Source organism: Polypterus senegalus, chromosome 14 (assembly GCF_016835505.1).
Source record: "Polypterus senegalus isolate Bchr_013 chromosome 14, ASM1683550v1, whole genome shotgun sequence".
NCBI classification, from domain to species: Eukaryota; Metazoa; Chordata; class Cladistia; order Polypteriformes; family Polypteridae; genus Polypterus; species Polypterus senegalus.
In genome coordinates this window covers 4,131,142-4,151,482 of record NC_053167.1, presented here as the reverse complement: position 1 = coordinate 4,151,482, position 20,341 = coordinate 4,131,142, and the positions used below count along the sequence as shown (strand labels likewise).

The 20,341-nt window shown below is 38.0% G+C and overlaps 1 protein-coding gene across 1 annotated transcript in view; it reads left to right on the top strand.

The window, feature by feature from the left end:
- The first annotated feature begins 5,243 nt into the window (after window positions 1-5,243).
- Window positions 5,244-20,341, top strand: part of pabpc1l (poly(A) binding protein, cytoplasmic 1-like) — a 56,402-nt gene continuing 41,304 nt past the window's right edge. Inside the window, exons 1-2 of the mRNA XM_039736038.1 lie at window positions 5,244-5,323; window positions 18,211-18,413. Coding sequence (XP_039591972.1) covers window positions 18,221-18,413 — 193 coding nt within the window. The 5' untranslated portion in view covers window positions 5,244-5,323; window positions 18,211-18,220. The remainder of the gene's footprint in view (window positions 5,324-18,210; window positions 18,414-20,341) is intronic.

Here is a 20,341-nt window from a genome sequence, read left to right as displayed (position 1 = left end):
CAAGTTCTGCAAAGACTTCTACCCCTTGGCTGTCTGGATTCTGAACTCTGTACTGCTCTCCTCAACTCAGAACTTCTCCTACAGTAGTAGTTTATTTATATGGTGTATATATGTTACAAATGTTGTTGTTATTATTTATTCATGAATTACCAGGACAGACATTACCATATAGATGAACTAAGTGGTAGCTTAGAGGATCAAAGTCTTCAGATAGGATGGAAATTTGTCAAGTATAGTGTAATAGCCTCTCTGGGAATCAACGCCTTATCATGGTGAAGAAGTTTGTGTGCCCCTGTAACCCCAGGAGCTACAGTATGTTATCCTGAGTGGAAACACCTGGAAGGGCCTCAAAAGGTAAACTGATTCCAGGTGACTGGTCAGACAAAGAGCAATTCACAGCTCCTAATAATGCAGAATTTATGTACAAAGATAAAAAGAGTACCTCGGCCAGTATGGATTACCAGGGCCTCCTCCTGAAGCCTGGAAGAAGTCCCCACAGGCGACAGCCTGATCAGCCATCACCTGCAGGAGTAATAGATGCTGGGAGCAATGTGACCTAGGAAACAGTCAACAGCAGAGGTTGTGGCAGATTCTAAACACGATGCACAAGCTGACTCTAGGTACATGGAATGTCACCTTTCTTAGGGGGAAGAAGCCAGAGTTTTTGAGTGAGGAGCAGCGTTACAAAATACACATATAGTTAGGATATATGATATAGTTTTCTCATGTCCACCCAATTACTTGGCTCTGGAAAAAAACCTTTTGGAAGAGGATGGTCTCTCCTTTACTCTGGAGTTGCCCGGGAGAAAAGTGTCAGGTAGGAGTGGACTTTCTATTGAGTGCCTGCCTGGTTGATGACATGCTGAAGTTTGCTCATGGAGAATGAGAGGGCTGCCTTTGTTTGGCTGAAGGTCATAGAGGGGAGAACTCTGACTGAGGTATGTGCTTATTTGCCAAATGGCAGCTCAGAGTACCATCAGGCCTTCTTGGGGTGCCTAAAAAGAATCCTTGAATGGGTCCCAGCTGAGGACTTCATAGTTCTGCTGGGTAACAATACCTGTGTGGGTAACAATGGACACACCTGGAGAAGCCTGATTGGGAGGAACGGCCTGCCTAGTCTAAACCTGAGTGGTGTTTTGTTATTGGACTTCTGTCCTAGGCATTGTTTTGTCCTTAAAAAACACCATGATCAAAAAATAAGGTAGCTCATAAGTGTACTTGGTACCAGAGCACCTTAGGCAAATGATCTGATGATACACTTTTGCTCTGGACACTCAGATAAAGAGAGGAACGGAGCAGTAAACTGATCCTCACCTGTTGGTGAGCTGGGTCAGATGTTGGGGAAGGTGCCTGGAAAGACCTGGAATACCCAGGCAGGTTGAGAGGGGGGATTGGTAATATTTCAAGGTGGTCCCTGCCTAGAAGACTTTCGTTTCTCATCTGTGAAAGAGCTTTTCCTGCATTGCAGAGGAGGATGGGGACATAACGTGCGAAAGGACATTGTTCATAACCTCCATTACGGTTGTGGTAGCCAAGAGCTGCAGACTGAAGGATATACAGTAGGTGCCTCTTCAAGTGGTAACTTAAGGACCCAATAGTGGAAACCAGAGGTGCAGAATACCATCATGCGGTAGAAGGAGGTCTTCCATGTATGGTTAGCACAGGAGACTCCCGAAGTAACAGAGGGGCAATGACAGGTCAAAATTGCTGCGGCCTTGGTGGACAAGGAAACAAAAACCCGGGTGTTGAATAAATTAATGAATGAACAGTATAATAGATGTAGCCGGTGGTGTCGGAAGGGACAGACTATGGGTGTTCATTGATGTATGACTCACATGACACTTCAAGGGGACCACCAACTTCTGTTCTTTGATGCTACATCTATATATGATTCATGTGACACTCCTAGTGGTGACAACTCGTACAAAAATCCATGGGGATCCCCTTAGCTCTTCAATCCAGCATTTGTGGGTACCTCACACAAAACCCCAAAGGGTAACCCCATTTTTCAATTTGAATTAATATTTACAGCTATTGCCAAACTCCACTGTTTGAGGTGACATTTGCACCGTTGCCTAGGACAGCAAAAAAGCTAGAGCTGGATCTGTCTATTGCTATCTATTTCATTTATTGCTATCTATTCATTTACTATTTATATTATAGTATAGCACTTTACTCGTTGTGCACCTGACGTGCCAAGTGAGATGGTCAATTCATTAGGTAACCTAGGCATTTGCCTAGGGTGCCATCATCTTAGAGGCACCATTTATTGAAGTTAAGGGGTGTTTCCCCTGGACACTGAGGTGGACTCCCCCAGGTTGTTGAACCATGATAATAATAAATGGGTGCTGTTAGCGCTGGCCACTGCTTATGAAAGTAAAAGTACACATGTTCTGTACACCATGGAACGTGCTCCTTAATGTCTGTGATATATGCTTAAGTTAGGAACCGTTTGTGCTACTGAAGGGACATGCTGTCTGGACACCAAGTGGGACACCCTAGAGCAGGGGTGCCCAATACGTCGATCGCGATCGACCGGTAGATCGGAAAGGTAGTGCAGGTAGGTCGCGTTGCATTCAAAAATTTTTTTTTAAATGTTAGTCTATCATATATCCTCCCTATGGCATTTGCCACTTGATTGACATACAAGGCAGCCAGTCTGAGATCTCTTCTAACACACTGGTCATCCCGCACACACGATCAAACGCGCGAGCTACTGCAAAACTCCGGCAATCTAAGTGATCTAGATAGCCTTCCAATTTATATCGACTAAAAAAGGGATTTAAAAAAAATTGTTGGTTATGGGCTGCATGTGGAATTGGAAGATGATTTTTTTCTCTCACAATGTCACAATCGAAGTGCGTTTGTCTAATCTGTCAACTATCATTGCTGTTCTAAAGAAGGAAAATGTGGAAAGCCACTTTCAAACTGTTCATAAAAACTACGAAACTGACTTCCTTCTGAAAAGCGATCTGAGAAAGAGAAAGGAGAGGGAACTAAAATCGCAGTTAATCGGACAGCCGTCATTTTTCACTCAACTGAATTCAAAAGCAAAGGCAGACGCACTGAAGCATCATTCAGGGTGAGTCACTCGATCATTAAGGATAAGAAGTCCTTCCAAGAGCTTCCTCCTTGACTGCATTATTCGGCTCTACTTATTTATGCACACATTAGATTATTAAAGATTATTAAATCCAAATACTGCAGTGACCATAAATGTATTGAATTGTTATTGTGCCATAAAGGTTATTTAGTTATGCAAGGTACGACAACATATATTTTATGTATAAAGTATACTCAGTGTGTGTATATATATACGAGGTGTGGCAGAAAAGTAATGAGACTGGCAACACTGCAAGCGATCTGGCAACGCTGCGCTCCCATAGCTCAGGTGCGAGTTTCAACTCCTTCCGTTAACTACGTGATTTTTGTGACTGCTATTAGCGAAGTTGTGTTTTTGGTTGTGCTTCACACAAAATGGAACAGAGTAATTTGGAGCAAAGTTGTGCCATTAAATTTTGTGTTAAGCTTGGAGAATCGGCAAGTGTGACGTTTGAAAAGTTAAAACAGGCCTATGGGGAACATTCTTTATCCCGAGCTCAAGTTTTTCAGGGAGGCCTTCAACTTCGAAAACCGATGAAAACATTGAATGTGTGAACACTCTTGTGAGATCAGATTGTCGTTTAACATTAAGAATGTTGAGTGAACAATTACATTTGAACAGATTTACCGTTCATCAAATTTTGACTGAACATTTGCACATGCGAAAGGTCTGTGCCAAAATGGTGCCGAAAATCCTCATAATTGAGCAGAAGGACAATCGAAAAAACGCATTCCTGTGGTTCCCCAGCCCCCTTATTCACCTGACCTCAGTCCGTGTGACTTTTCCTTTTCCTAAACTGAAAAATGTCCTCAAAGGACGTCATTTCGGGACTTTAGAAAACATCCAAAAGAGTGTAACGGACATGCTGAAGACCATACCGGTTGAAGACTTCCAGCGCTGCTACCAACAGTGGGAACAACGTCTCCATCGGTGTGTAGCTGCCCAAGGGAACTACTTTGAAGGGGATAACATTGATGTTTGAAAAAAATAATTTTCTGCCACACCTATATATATATATATATATATATATATATATATATATATACTGTATATATATTTATATATACAGTATACACACACACTGTATATAGCATTTTTAATGTAGGTAGATCATTTCGACCTGGTCATTTTAAAAGTAGCTCGCAAGCCAAAAAAGTGTGGGCACCCCTGCCACAGAGGTTGTCGAAGTCTAATAATATCCACTACCCGTTGTGGACAATGAGGAGCGATGTCTGTCCACTCCTCCTGGGGCTCGAAATGGGCTTTACCAACACTGTTTGTTTATGTATATGTTCCAGTATGGTCTCGGGAATGTTATTTTGTACCACTGTATGCTGCAATATTAGGCACGGATAGTATGACAATAAAGCCTCTTTACTCGCCTTAACTTGTCTACTATAAGATCGAAATGAATGGCCATGACACTGGTAATATTCTTTCAGGCAGTATGGTATAGCAAATAATTCTTAGGAGAGCAAACCCTGACGCTGTGGGTTCAAATCCAGCTACTGACACTGTGCGACATTGAGCAATTCACATCACATCACCAAATTAAAAAAAAAATAAATGTTACTAACTATATTTCAACTGTTGTATGTTGCGTCGGATTACAGCGTCAAAATTAAGAAATAATTTTAGTGCTCCTGTGTAAGCGATATAAAAGCGTTTCGCCTGCGGTCTGTGTTATGCGCATGGCTGCAATAGTTTCTATACACCACCAGATGTCACTATTTTCGAACCGTCTGATCTTTTTACTGTATATTCGGGAAGCTTCGCGGAGCATCCAGGCCCATCGCAATTACTGAGGAATGCATTCGAATCCTTGCGCTATAATAGATGACTAAATCTTAATTATTTTTACGGCATCTCCGTATTGTAGGTCTAAAGGCGTTTTTATTTCACAGAATTACTTGTGCATACTGTACCTGAAACGATTACAGAATAGAATAGTGTATATGTACGGATGACGTGTACATATATAAGTAATGTTAAAAAGCGTTAACTTGACCGGTACTATATCTTACTTGCGGGACTATTTCTCAAAGGAAAGGGCGGAAGCTTGCGGAAAACGAGCGCGTAAAAGGAGTGACGTTATTATATTTAAGAAGCTGGCGGGAAACGGTGGTGAGACGCTTGTTTAAAAAAAACCTAAAAAAAAAAAAAAGAAAAATTAAAATTAAAATATACAGCTTCTTCAGTTGAAGACGGGCATTTGTAAAGGTAAGAAGGAAGAACGTTCAGGAGAGACTGACTGCAATCTTTTGCACTTGGTTTTGTTTACTAGTGGAAAAAAAAATTATTTTCGTTATTAAAAACTTACCGTTAACTTTTCTGATTTTTTTTTTTTATTTTTGAGTTTTGAAGTGGAACCCGTCGATGTTTCTTGGCACAGCATTTCTCACAGAGCTGCAGTTTTGTCTTCGTCAAATGTGCTCGGCGTCTCGCTGTCTCGATCCCGCGAAGTGCAGTGGAGCCGCGTTTTCAATTTTCTACCCTGCGCCGTCACAGGTGCGGTTGTGCAGCCGTTTGCTTTGTGGTAGTCTGTCGGCGAGACATCTTCACTCTTTTTAACGAAGGAACGCTGAATGGAAGAGCAGTTCTGTTTTGGGTGGGGTGTAATCGGCGAAGAAAGCGGCATAGTTTTACTTTCATTTCATACGTGAACTGTTATGCGTCAAATTGAAAAACATATGGTAATCAATATTCACAGTGTATTAATTTTTTTATGTAAAGTTCCACGCACGCCAATAAAATCATACAGAAATGTGTCCTATTGACGTAAATCAAAACGTTAACGTCGCTCCAGGAACTCTATTAAAGATTTCAAAGTGTCAGTTTTGTAGAACGCTAAAACAGGTTACAGTTTACGTTAATTGTCAATTGCCTGGACTTCGTGTCCCGACGTCGAATTTGCGAGTTATCTACTTTTAATATTTGTGGCAGGTACTTTAAAAGAGTTTTTTTTATGGCTTTCTTCAAACGCTGCCGCTTTTCGTTTTTAAACCTGGTTTTGTGATTTATTAAACGGGGTTTGCCAAGGGGACCTTGTACAGCGTTGTTAAAATCTGGTAGATTACCCCTTGGCTCTTTTTCATTGCGTAATCATCCCGCCTATACTGCACATGCGGCTGGGAATGGTGGATCCGCTGGGTCAGTTTGGCGGGGGGACGCTTACAATTTAAAAGAATAAGGGGAAAAGGTTCTGGATATGTTTAATTTACTGGATGTAAAACAATCTGCGATGTTAGTTTTTATTCTCCGCTATGTCGCGGTGATGGGCGTGTGGCGGGAATTGATGGCGTGCTTCGCTCCTGTGTACGGGAATGTGTGGATTTGTGTCTTTGACATCCATCTTGACTCTGTTGAACTCCTAGGATTAGCCGGGTTTTGTTTTCTTTGATTTGGGTGCCCGTTCACGGTTTCATTTAGGTCGTAATATTCAAACTACGGATTTACCTTTTATATTTGCCAAAATAACCACACACGCGTTCTTTTTAGCAACGGACAGTAGGGAGCAGGTCGAGGAGACCCTGGAGAGTTGAAGGTTTGCCCTAGAGAGGAGAAGAATGGAGGTCAGTAAGAGCAAGACAGAATACATGTGTGTGAGTGAAAGGGAGATCAGAGGAATGGCGAGGATGCAGGGAGTAGAGTTGGTGAAAGTGGATGAGTTTAAAAACTTGGGATCAACAATCCCGAGTAACGGGGATTGTGGAAGAGGTGAAAAAGTGCAGGCAGGATGGAATGGGTGGAGAAGAGTGTCAGGAGTGATTTGTGACGGACGGATATCGGCAAGAGTGAAAGGGAAGGTCTACAGGACGGTAGTGAAACCAGCTATGTTATGAGTTTGGAGACAGTGGCACTGACCAGAAAGCAGGAGAATTGGAGGTAGCAGAGAGAAACCTGCTAAGATTTGCATTGGATGTGAAGGATGGACAGGATTAGAAATGAGTACATTAGTCAGCTCAAGTTGGACGGTTGGGAAACAAAGTCAGAGAGGCGAGATTGCGTTGGATTGGACATGTGCAGAGGAGAGACGCTGAGTATATTGGGAGAAGGATGCTTAGGATAGAGCTGCCAGGCAAGAGAAAAAGGGGAAGGCCTAAGAGATGGTTTATGGATGTGGTGAGAGAGGACATGCAGGTGATGGGTGTTTAACAGAGCAAGATGTGGATAAAGATGATCTGCTGTGGCAATCCCTAACGGGAGCTGCCGAAAGAAGATGATTTATGCTTTGCTTTGACAAGACTGTTTCGATGAAGAGAATAAACCGAAACAGCTGTCAAACTTTGAATTATAATTTTTGAAATGGGCAGATTGTGTTTATTAGATTGACAATTATAAATCTTTATATTGAAACCCAGACAATATATTGTTAAACTGTCATTTCCCGGTAAAGTAAAGGATGTGATAGTAGAATATTGACCTTGACTGACCTGGTCACTGTATCCTTGGGAAACGTTTGAGTTCTTCCTGGGGACATTAAAAATGTTTTGAGGGTTAGTGACAAGGATCTATAAAGGTTTCCCAGGGCTTTCTTCTAGAAGAAATTGTCAATAACTGTATTTCTTTAATCTAGAAAGAGCAGTTTTCCTCCTACTTAGTTTTACGCAAGTGTTATTCAGTTTGCACATACCAAGACACCTCAGCAGTTCTTAACCGAACTTTGAAATACTTGTTGAATAAATGTCCAGATTTTTCCTCCTGTACCTTTACATCTGTCCCTTGTGTCAGGATTAACTATATCCAAGTCTTTGATCATTATTATTCAGATATTCCAGTTTTGCCATGCAGTGCGTTGATGTTGAAAATGAGCTGCTTGGTAATATGTAGCCTCCATGAGCAGTAAATATTGTCAGTACAATGTACTAATGTCTGTTTTTGTGTTGGCAGTAAATGGTCTGTGTACATATCCTTTGTGTCTTGACCTAAACCAATTATGTTGTGTTAAGAAAATCTGTTCAAATTCAAGACTGGTGTCTACATATGCAACAAACAATTGAATTTTTCTATCTCCCAAGAATAGTTCATAACTGAAGTTTATAGTAATAGTTTGCCTTGATCCTAGTTGAAATCCTCATCCTTTAGGTGTACACTTAAAGTGCTGGTATTCTAATCATTGTTGTGATTCTAGAAAATAATGTAGTCTCCAAGTATTTGGATGTGTGATCCACATGCGACACAAGCAAACATAATGCCTTTTGTGCACCACTGTTGAGATACACTGTTTAAGAAAGTAGTTTTTAAAAAAAAAAATCAGCTGGTTAAGTTTGAATGCAAATTTAGTTTAAATCTTTTCTGACATCAGTGATATCTTTGCTTTATATGTGGCTTTACCTCATAGTTGACAAGTTCCTTACAATGGTGTACTCTTGGCATAATTTCTTACAAACCTACCAACTGACTGTGCCCCATAGTTTTTCCACACGACCTTTCCCAGTTAGATCTCTAGTAGTTACCACTAAAAAAATGTAGTAACAATTAATTAATACCGTGTTGATAATGGGAAAGACTTCTTGGGGGCACACTGTGGCTGCAGGTTTATGTTCCAACCAGATTCCTAATCCGTGAAATTACCAGATAACACTGATCTCATTTAATTAACAGGTATCTTTTTTTATTCTACATTCAGAAAATCATAGCAGCATGATTTTTACATTTATAAGACATTTCTGCTTTTAACTCTTGTTGTTTTGATTTTATTTTGCCCTTTCTCTGTGCAGTTTTTCCCCTTCATTGTATCTTATTAATGACAATAAAAAATGAGCAGAGCAGACACACTAGCAAACACTTAATAATCAAAGTCTGCAACTACTTTAGCATCAGACCCACTAATTAGTAAATCATGAATTAAACATCTAGAACACCTAGAAAAATAAAATGAAAATCAAGATGAAAATATTGTTAAAAACAAAAAATACATTATTCCTGTAGAAGTGCTTGGTGTATGTGTGTGTATATGTATGTGTTAGTTTTTTTTTTTTTTAACCAAACTTAGTTTTCTAATTTCTATATTGTTCCCAAAACACAGAACTTGTCGAATAACACATCACTTAATTCGCCCAGGAGTCCAATTAAAAACAGAAGCTGGTTGGAACAAAAACCTGCAGCCACAGTGTGCCCCCAGGACTGTGTTTAGGAAACACTGGTTTAATCAACAAATCATTTAAATACGTTCAGTACAATGGAATTTGGTTACGGTTTAGCCAGAAATAAGTTATTTTCACTGTATTTTCTATAGGTATGTTTAAAATATTAGCAGTTAGAGGTCAGATGTTAAAAGGCATAGAAAAACCAGTGTAAGGGGTATGGGGACTTGGATGGTCCTTTAAAAGGATGTGAAGTTTTTGAATATTTAAAAACCGTGGATGATCGTTTCAAGTATGTTGAGTTTTTTCAGTGTAATGTAACTACTTTATTCTCTGGCCAGCAGTATAATTGTTTCAAGAAGGGTTGTGAGAGAATTAATAACTGATGGACTCTTATTAACTGGACCTAGAGTCTTTTGGGATGATTTTCTTTTAAACTTAGTTCCAGACCATGTCTTAAAGTTGGAGAGCCTCTTCTATCTAAATTTTTGAGCTATTAATTTTTTTCTTAAAGTTTCCATTTCAGTTTCAACACTTTGTACACAGGATTAACAAGTATTCTTGACAGTTGCACACATGATGCAAAGATGTAAGAATAAGTTTAATTTTTGTGGTAATGTTATATTTTTGATTTATTGTGTAATCCCTACATTGTGATTCCATATTTTGGTATGCTGTTTTTCAAGGTTTTTTTTTCTGTAGTCTGGGGTTTTTACTGTTTGTAGAGGTATATGTGCTTTTTGTTTGTGTCCACTATTAATTTGGATGGGCATTATGCAGGAACCAAGTCCTTAATGTTATAGTAAAAACCTCAAATACTCCATCTCTTGTTGAGGGCAAATTCAGAACAGTTCACGGTTGCCTAATGCCATGCCAGTGGTGTTTGTTGCAACTGACCCTAAATATAACTATTCGAGGACAGTTTAGAGTGGCCACTTCCTTTACTATAAGTAAAACTAGAGATCCAATAGGAAAAAAAAAACCTCCACATTCAGTGTCTGTTTACAATCTCCAATTAACTGACCCTGCATTCAAAACCAGGGGGGGCTGTACAGTGCACATGGAATTCAGCAACTGATACTGGGTCCCAGTGACAGCTCTGCCAACCATTATGCTACAGTGTATTTTTTGAGATTTTCTTATAAGTAAATGAACAAGTTTCAGATGCCCACCAGGTGGCAGCTTAAACCAATAGTGATTTTTGTTTCAAACAGTGCGTTCTCTCTCTCCCTGTCTGTCTCTGTCCATCAACCTTTTATTTATGTTTTGTGCCTGATCCAATTTGAGAAACTGGTGACTAGTGATTCCTGCAGACCATTGATTGCTTGAATGGTTTTGCCAAAATCCAGTTTCAGACAATAAACCTCCATTAGTCAGTTATTTTACTGCATGGATACATGAATTATATGCTAGTATCCAACCTTAAACCCCCACCACCCCCCCTATAAAAATGTCATAACCTGATCAGTTTGATTGGGAATATTCATATGCAAGTCATTTTTCCATAGTGCCAAAAATAACTATAAACCATAAAATAAACTTGTATTCCAAGAACTGAAGTCCTCACCCCTGCATTCAGCTCTTGGTTGAGCCACTTCTGAAAACTAATACAACAAGTAGTCTTTTGGGAAATTCTCTTAATTTGCACCGCATTTTAGTGGGAGATTTTGCCCATTCCTACTTGTAAAATTCCTAAAGGTATACCATTTTAGCTGGGGAAAAGTGGTGGATGACACTTTTTAGGTCTTGCAAAAGGTGGTAGTTAAGGCTCCAGGGCTGACACCAGCTTTCTTCATTTTAAGCCATTCCATGTATTGTTTTGGGAGTATGATTTGTGCTGTTGTATTGCTGAAAGAAAAACTTACTGCCCAGTTTAAAACTTTTGACAGTATGAAGAAGGTTCTCCTCCAGTACATGTCTATATACTGAATCATTTACCTTCCCGTGAAGCTTGACCAGATTGGAAGGGTAGAATTTTTTTCTTTTACAGACGCTCTTTAATATATAGATGGGCAATGATTAAATGGCAGAACATTTTAAAAAGAGGACCTTTTTTGGCAGTCACAATTATATTATATAGGCATATTACTGTTGGTATAAAGGAGCCACAGTAGCATTTCCTGAAACAATTTTTTATTAAATAATTTGTCAGAAATTATTCAGCATTATTCATAATGGCACTTGGTTTTGTTTTAATCCTCTCCATTGCTACTACCTCTAGGAGGTGTCTGATAAGTAAGTCAGTGGTTTTAGATAAACTTCATTAATCTCATGGGGAAATGCATACAGCAGTAGAAAAAAAAAAAAAAAGATGCAGACCCGCAAGACACAGAATACAGCAAACCAATCGATAAATAAATTTAATGAGTACATTGGGTGGAAGCATTGAATTTCCTGATAGCAATGGACAGAAAAGACCCCCAGAGGTGCTTCTTGGCACACTGTGATGGAATGAGCCTGTGGCTAAAGGTGGTCTGCAAGAGTGCCTCAAGGAGGGGATTTTTAATGATGATCATCCTCTTTTCCCCAACAGCTTCCAATGTGTCCAGGGTTCACCCTGTGATGGAGCAGGCTTTCCTGATAAGTTTGTTCAGGTGTTGTGCTTGTTTTGAGCTTGGGTTGCTTCCCCAGAGAACTGCAGCGTGGAACACCACACTACGGACAGGTAGAACATTTCCAGCAGCTTGCTGCATATATGAAAAGGACTTGGCTTGTTGATTCTAATTAATTACTAATTGATAATTAGCTTGTTAATTTGTTGGGCCTCTCTTGAAGTGATGTTAACAGCCCAGCATACCATAGTGCAGAAAATTGCACTAGCCATCACAGAAATATAGAAAATGTGAAGGGTGTTATTTCTTACATTAAGGGAACACGGTCTAATAAGGAAGAAGAGCCTGCTCTGCCCTTTCTTATATAGTTTCACTGTGTTCAATGACCAGTCCAACCCGTCTTCATTACCAGTATGTGTTTCTGAAAACCTTCCCCACAAAATGCTACAACCACCATACTTTACAGTGGGGATGAAGTTAATCTGGCTGTGTTGTGTTGGATTTAAAAAAAAAAAAAACACCAACTTTCTAGTAAATCTTTACAGTATCCTCCAAGTGGCGTTCTCCCATTTCTTAATTGTTTTGCAATGTCCTGAAGATTGTTGAGCTGTTAACATCCTTTCAGGTAGTGAGTACTGACTTCTGCAGGTAAGTGACAAATAGAATCACATTAGTAATGCAGTCTGGCCACATCCGTCCTACAATGTTTTCATTCAAAATGGTGTGGTTTTTTTTTTAATAACTGATAACTATCTTTGTCCACGTTAACTTTTTATGTTTATGGAAGTATCAGGAAAAAATGTGGAGTTGAAATAGGTGGAGTTCCTTTTTTTAAACAAATTTTGTTGGTTTTGTTTTGCTTTCAGTAGAAGTTAAATGTACTGAACATTATGATACTGTATTTGCTTTACACTTTTGTTTTTGGTATGAAATTTTATACTGCCTATGCCTGGTTTGAAGCAATTACTAATGTATGGCAAAAACTATTTCAATACATGTATGGTTTTTTTTTTTATAAGTCTGCAGTACACGGGCATGATAATGGTACTGAGTATAAGATTGTGTATACATATATTTGTATGTACAGTGTATTCAGAAAGTATTCAGACTCCTTCACTTTTTAAATGTTTTGTTGTATCCTTGTGCTTAAATCACTTGCATTCATTTTTTTCCTTCGTCAAGCAGCACTCTGTGCAGTAGAATGACAAAATTAAAACCGGATATTACACTTCTTACAAATTTATTAAAAATGAAAAACTGAAATGTGTGTTCAAATTGTTTGCTATGCGCTTATAATTTTGTTCAGGTGCATCCCCTTCAGTTGATCATTAAGGTGCTTCTGCACCTTGTTTGGAGTCCACCTGTTGTATATTCACTTAATTGGGCCTAATTAAGAAATGCCCACCCCCGTCTATAGAATTAGACAGCTAACCATGCGTATCAGAGCAAAAAATATTTTGAGGTCAAAGGATTTGCCTGCAGATCTCTGAAGCAGGATTGTGTTGAGTTACTGATGTACAACAGAATTTCTTCTGCATTGAAGACCCTAAAGAGCACAGTTGCTTCCGTAATTCCTAAATGAATGTGGAACAACCACAATTGTTACTAAAGCTGGCTGCCCAGTCAGACTTAGCAATAAGGCAAAGATCCTACTTAAGAGGTGATCAAGAAATTGATCAATTTTCTGGCATAATTCCAGAGAATTTGTGTGGAGAAGGGGGAAGCTCCTAGAGAAACAATCCGAATTGCAACACACCAAGTTTTATGGCAAAAAGGGCCTGAAAAAGCCTCTCATCAATAAAAGGTGCATTGAAGCTTTGCTTGCCTTTTGCGAAAAAGCATATAAAGTAACAAGATTCTCTAATCTAATGAAACCAAGGTTGAACTGTTTGGCCTCAATTCTTAATGCTGTGTCTGGAAAAAAACGGCAGTGCTCATCACCCATGCAATACCATTCCAAAAGTGAAGTATGATGGTGGCAGCGTCCTGATAGGGTTTTTTTTTTTCTCTCCAGTGTTGGGCCTGAGCGACTAGTCATGATCAAGGAAAATATTAATAGAGCAAATTACATAGTGATCCTTAACGAAAACCTGCTCCAGGTTGCACTGGGCCAAAGGTGTACCATCCAACAAGACAATAACCCTAAGCACAAAACAATGACAACGTGAATGGTTTAGGAACAACTCTAAATATCCTTGACTAGCCCAGCGAAAGCCTGGATTTGAGCTTAAAAGAATATCTCTTGGGAGACCTGAAAATGGTCCCTGGATGGCTTCCAACCTGACAGAGGATGAGGACCTGCAGTGAATAATGGCAGAAAATTCCCAGGTTTACATATATCACATCATACTCTACAAAACTCCAGGCAGTAACCACTTGGAAAGGTGCTTCAGCTGAACAACAGAAGTTCTGAACACTTGCATCACTGCAATTTCTTTTATTTTTAATAAACTTGCAAAAACTTCCAAAGTTCTGTTTTCACTTTGTCAATCTGAGGTATTGAGTGTTGGTAGATAAGGGGGGAAAAAATTAACGTAAATGATTTTAGCATAAGGCTGTGACATGGCATATAAAAATGGAGACAATGATGGATGATACAATTGAGGTTGACCTATTAAGTCATTGGACAAGTGTAATTTTTTTAGTATAATCTTAATAGGCACTAATTTATTTTAAAATTCAAAACTTTTAAATGCCACTATATATATATAAAATGTATGTATGTGTGTGTGTGTGTATATATATGTATATGTATGTATATGTGTATATGTATGTATGTATATATATATGTATATATATATATATGTATATATATGTGTGTGTGTATGTATGTGTGTGTGTGTATATATATATATGTGTGTGTGTGTGTGTATATATATATATATATGTGTGTGTGTGTGTGTATATATGTATATATATATATATATATATATATATATATATATATATATATATATATATATATATATATATATATATATATATATATATATATATATATATATATATATATATATATATATATTTATATATATATATATATATATTTATATATATATATATATATATATATATATATATTTATATATTTATATATTTATATATATATATATATATATATATATTATATATATATATATATATATATATATATTTATATATATATATATTTATATATATATATATATTTGTGTGTGTGTATATATGTGTGTGTGTGTGTGTATATATATGTGTATATATATATGTATATGTGTGTATATATATATGTGTGGAAAAGGCTGACTTACATAAATAAGTAATAAGTAGACCCGAATAATACAGTCAATGAGCTTTTGAATTCAGCCGAGTGAAAAACGGCGGTTGTCCGATTTAACTGAGATTTTTAGTTCTCTCTCCTTTCTCTTTCTCGGATCGCTTTTTGGAAGGACGTCAGTTTCGTAGTTTTTATGAACAGTTCGAAAATGCCTTTCCACATTTTCCTCCTTTGGAATAGCAATGAGAGATTGACAGATCGGACAAATGCACTTCGATTGTGACATTGTGAGAAAAAAAATCCTCTTCCAATTCCACATCCAGCCCATACCCTCCCCCCAAAAAGTGTTTGTTTTGTTTTTTTTTTTTTTAAATCCTTTTCGGCGATATAAATTGGAAAGCTAACGAGATCACAGCTTGAGTTTTGCAGTAGCTCGCGCGTTTGATCGTGAGTGCAGGATGACCAGTGTGTTAGAAGAGAAGAGATCGCAGACTGGCCGCCCTGTATTTCAATCAAGTGATAAATGCCATAGGGAGGATATAATGATAGACTAACTTTTTATATATAAAAAAAAAAGTTTTGAATGCAACGCAATCTACCTGCCCTACCTTCGATCTTCCGGTCGATCACTGACGCATTGGGCACCCCTACTCTACTGGTTGTTAATTGACATATCTTCAGTGGTACATCGGTTGGCTCAGTGAGGGAGCCCTCCAGATTGGGTGTGCAGGTGGTAGTCTGATGGCAACAGCCAGGATTCCAGGATTAGACAATGGTGGATATGATGATGCTTTGAATTCTGCAGGGCACCCATTGCAAGATGTACAGTGTAAATGGGAATATTGCCGTTTAGCAGAAGAGGAATAGTCAACAGCTTTCCTTACTGTTTTGTGGTAGTACTGCAAGGAAAAAAGTAGCTCAGCATAATATTAACCAGTTAAGAGGTCCTTTTAGGTTATGTACACTGTTGTCAAAATAAAACTGTGCTTGTAGTCTTTCTGGTAGTGGCCTGGTTTTAGTAGTTTGGACTTGGTTTATTGTGATATGTCCAAGTTTCATCCCGGCTTATGTGATATTTTTTGGGTAATATATTAGTGTTACTTCAGAAGTTGGTGATTCTCATTGGAACGTGGGATGTTGCAACACTTCATTTCAGGAGTCTGCTCTCTGGTTGCCCAATATTTATAAGCCATGCTGCTCATCTCTAATCATTCATAAAAATGGTTTCATTCATGGGTGCTGACTTGTCATGAATACTGCTAAAGCAAAAAGAATATGCTACTACTTTTAATGAGAGCCAAATTTCAGTGCCTTTGGACTTTCTGCTTGTGTTTAGAGATTCATTATGGTTATTTAGGGATTCAGCAGCAGAAAACCCCAGTATTTAATTTAACCAAGCAATTTTAAAATTTACATGTTGGAGGAACCTGATCTACAGTATACAGCAGAGAGGTTATTTTGAATAATTGCTGAAAGTCATGGTAGGCTACTTTGAACACAAGCACAGAAAATAACATTAAATAATCAACATGCCAGCTTGACTAGATCCAGTCCCTTGCAATTCTTGCAATGCTGTTGTGGCTCCAGGTTTTTATGTAACTTTTTTTTTTTTTTTTTTTAAATATTGGTTTCACAAATGAATGGGTCAGTCTTACTTTCTTGTTTTGTAATAATAAAAAAAATGTACTTGTATTTACATTTAGAAGAAATTCAGAAATATGCCAAAAGAGAGCAGTTAAATTTCATGTTCAGTTGCATACTAAAGATCAACATGGATCCCAAAAATCACAAAATTGTGTAATATGCTACTATTGAGTTTAATATCGGAGAGCTATAAACATTCATTCATTCATTCTTACCAAGTCAATGTATATACTATGTGCTTAAAAATTCTGTTGCTGGATGCCTCAAGGGTGACTGAAGGTCAAGCTTGACACCAATATTGACAGAACAAACCATTGCTATCACAGAAAAAAAAAGTGTAATGGAAAATCAGTGTTTTATGTAAGATTATTATAGGTCTGGAGCATCCCAGTTCTAAAGTGGAAGGATCAATGTGCTTCACCCCCCAATCCCAGAGCAATGCTTAAGTCATATTTGCTTTTCATCTAGACTTATTGCCAATGGCCTTTTTCATGTTCAAGCAGGATTTTTGATCACCCAGTGCATGTGGCATTAACTGCCTTGCAAAAGTATTCAGACCCATGACCAGTTCTCCAGCTTTATTGCATAACATCCTTCCCTGAATTTTTTTTTCTATGACCATAATTAAAATCGGCATTATGACCGTAATGAATAGAAAATAACTAATATACTGAACTCCAGTCACCTTTTGACTCTTATGGTGCATGTTTTGCTTTGTGGATTCGCATATATTGTGACCAGCACCTACTGCATTTGCCAGATATGTCACTTGCACACACGTTCACAAGTGGCGTTGGTTTATTTACTCTTTGGGATAGTCCTCCCCTTCATGTGCTTCATCACTAGAGCTGGAACCTAATGAAATGTCATTCACATGAGAGATGTCTGTTCATGTCTTGACAGCCCACATTCTGAGATGAGGACTCTGGGACAGTTCTGTGTCTGGTTTGTGTGGTCTGTACTAAGTATTTACTTGTTAAGATGGATTAACTGGCTCGGAGGGATGTGCTGTTGTGTAGTTTAATTGCATTGACCTGTGTTGTGTGTTTTTTTTGTTGTGTGTTAAATATCAAATGATTTGTACTATTAATGTGGTGGTTTGAGAGAGAGAGAAGGATGAAAATCTACGTTAGTTTGGGACAGAATTTCAGCTTCATTTTTTTTTAAGTGTAATTTTATACAAGTGGACATCCTATATATAGGATTGACAACATTACATAGGAATTTAAGCTGCAAAGCTCTTTAATATATAAAGTTTAAACTTTGGCTCTACCCTTGTTCTTTTGTAGAGCACTGGTTTAACAGAAGAAAATACTTTGTTTAGTAAGCAAATTTTAATATTTTAAAGTACTGCTCTACAACTGAAAATACCAGCACCCAAGTCTGGCTTGGAATGAAGTGCATTATACAAAAGTTACTTAAATTCAATAAGTACTTCTAAAGACAAGTAAAAACAGGTAATCTTCTGGATTTTTTTCCCCAGTACCAGTTTTCCATTGGTGTACACAAGAAAAGTGGATTCAAATTTTATGTCAGTATTCCTTTTAATTGTGGCTTTTTATGTTCTAATAGGTGACTGACCATGAACTCCAGTGGCCCTGGATATCCACTTGCTTCTCTCTATGTTGGAGATCTCCATCATGATGTCACAGAGGCTATGCTGTATCAGAAATTCTCTCCTGCTGGACCAATCATGTCTATCAGAGTATGTCGTGATATTATAACCCGCAGGTCTCTTGGATATGCTTATGTAAATTTTCAGCAACCAGCTGATGGTAAGTTAAGGAGTGATGACAGTTGTGTAGTAAATATTAAGATTTAAACAAATACCAATTTAAAAAAAAACCTCAGTAGCCAAATGTTAGAAAATCATTTGCAACACTGCTTTCTCTACTCACATTAACAATGCATTTACTAAGTGGTTATTTTGTTGGGTGCATCTGTTCAGTTCTTGAAACAGACTACAGTAATCCCTCCTCGATCGCGGGGGTTGCGTTCCAGAACCCCCCCGCGATAGATGAAAATCCGCGAAGTAGAAACCATATGTTTGTATGGTTATTTTTATATATTTTAAGCCCTTATAAACTCTCCCACACTGTTAACATTATTAGAGCCCTCTAGACATGAAATAACACCCTTTAGTCAAAAGTTTAAACTGTGCTCCATGACAAGACAGATGACAGTTCTTTCTCACAATTAAAAGAATGCAAATATATCTTGTCTTCAAAAAGAGTGTCTGCATCAGGAGCAGAGAATTTCAGAGAGAGAGCGAGTGCGCAAAGAAAAGAAAACAATCAAAAAATCAATACGTGTGCTTTTAAGTTTGCCAAAGCACCGCAATAAAGCGGCATTTTTTTAGAGGAGTGTCAGTATCTTCTAAGCAAACAGCCTCTGTGCAAACAGCCCCTCTGTTCACATCTCCTCAGAGCGAGAGAGAGAGAGATTAAAGCAAACAATCAAAAAATCATTAAGTGTCCTTTTGTACATTTAAGTATGCGGAAGCACCTCGATAAAGCGACATTTCTTAGAGGAGCGTCCGTATCCACTAGTCAAACAGCTTCTGTGCAAATAGCACTTCTGCTCACACCCCCTCTGTCAGGCGCAGAGAATGTCAGAGAGGGTGAGAGAGAGGCAGAGACAAGCAAACAATTGAGCACTGCGCGGGAAGCATATCTTGTAGCATTGAGGAGTTTTAGTTAATATGTAGTACATGCTCTGATTGGGTAGATTCTAAGCCATCCGCCAATAGCGTCCCTTGTATGAAATCAACTGGGCAAACAAACTGATGAAGCATGTACAGGAAGTAAAAAGACCCATTGTCCGCAGAAATCCGCGAACCAGTGAAAAATCTGTGATATATATTTAGATATACTTGCATTTAAAATCCGCAATAGAGTGAAGCCACGAAAGTCGAAGCGCGATATAGCGAGGGATTACTGTTCTGAAGGTTAATAGATACATAACTGTTTCCCCAAAGAAGCTAAAAGTGCGACATAATCCATAACTCAATGACAAAAGTGGAATTATATCAGAGTCTCAAAGACATTTAGCAGATTTTAAATTTAGTTTATCTTTTGACTAGTCATTTATTAAGTCTTTTCTACTGTAAAGCAGTATTCTTCCCAAAGTTAAAAATTTTCGTAATTTTCCTAATCTCTGGGGTAGAGAGAGATGCATTTATTAGTCTGGTTGGTGTTTTTTTTTTTTTTTTTGTTTTGTTTATGAATATTGAAACCACACAGTCCATCCCAACCCCCCACCCACAACTCATTAGGGACTATAGGGTTAATAGCTGCTAAAGTAGAATTGAAGGGGAATACGAATGAGTAACTTTTGTAATAAAACTGACAATGGCTGGTCAGTCATCTTTTTTTTTTTTGAGAATGGCTTGATCTGCCATATGAAATACTTGTTGCATGTGATAGACTTTTTAGTTCTGCTTCAGATTAGGAGTTCACAGATCTTGTCAGTCCATGCCAGAATGCAAACTTGTAAAAATATTTACAAGGTTTATTTATGACAAAATAACTGCCTTTTTCATGTCCAGTAACTGCTATGTAAATTCTGAGATAAGAATGTGCCAAATATTATTATAGTGGTGTATTTTTTTGTTTTTTTAAGCATCTGGATATTTGTATTGGGGTTTAAAGTAGTGCTTTTTATGTTACGAAATGTAATATTTGTTTTGTATGAGGAATATAGG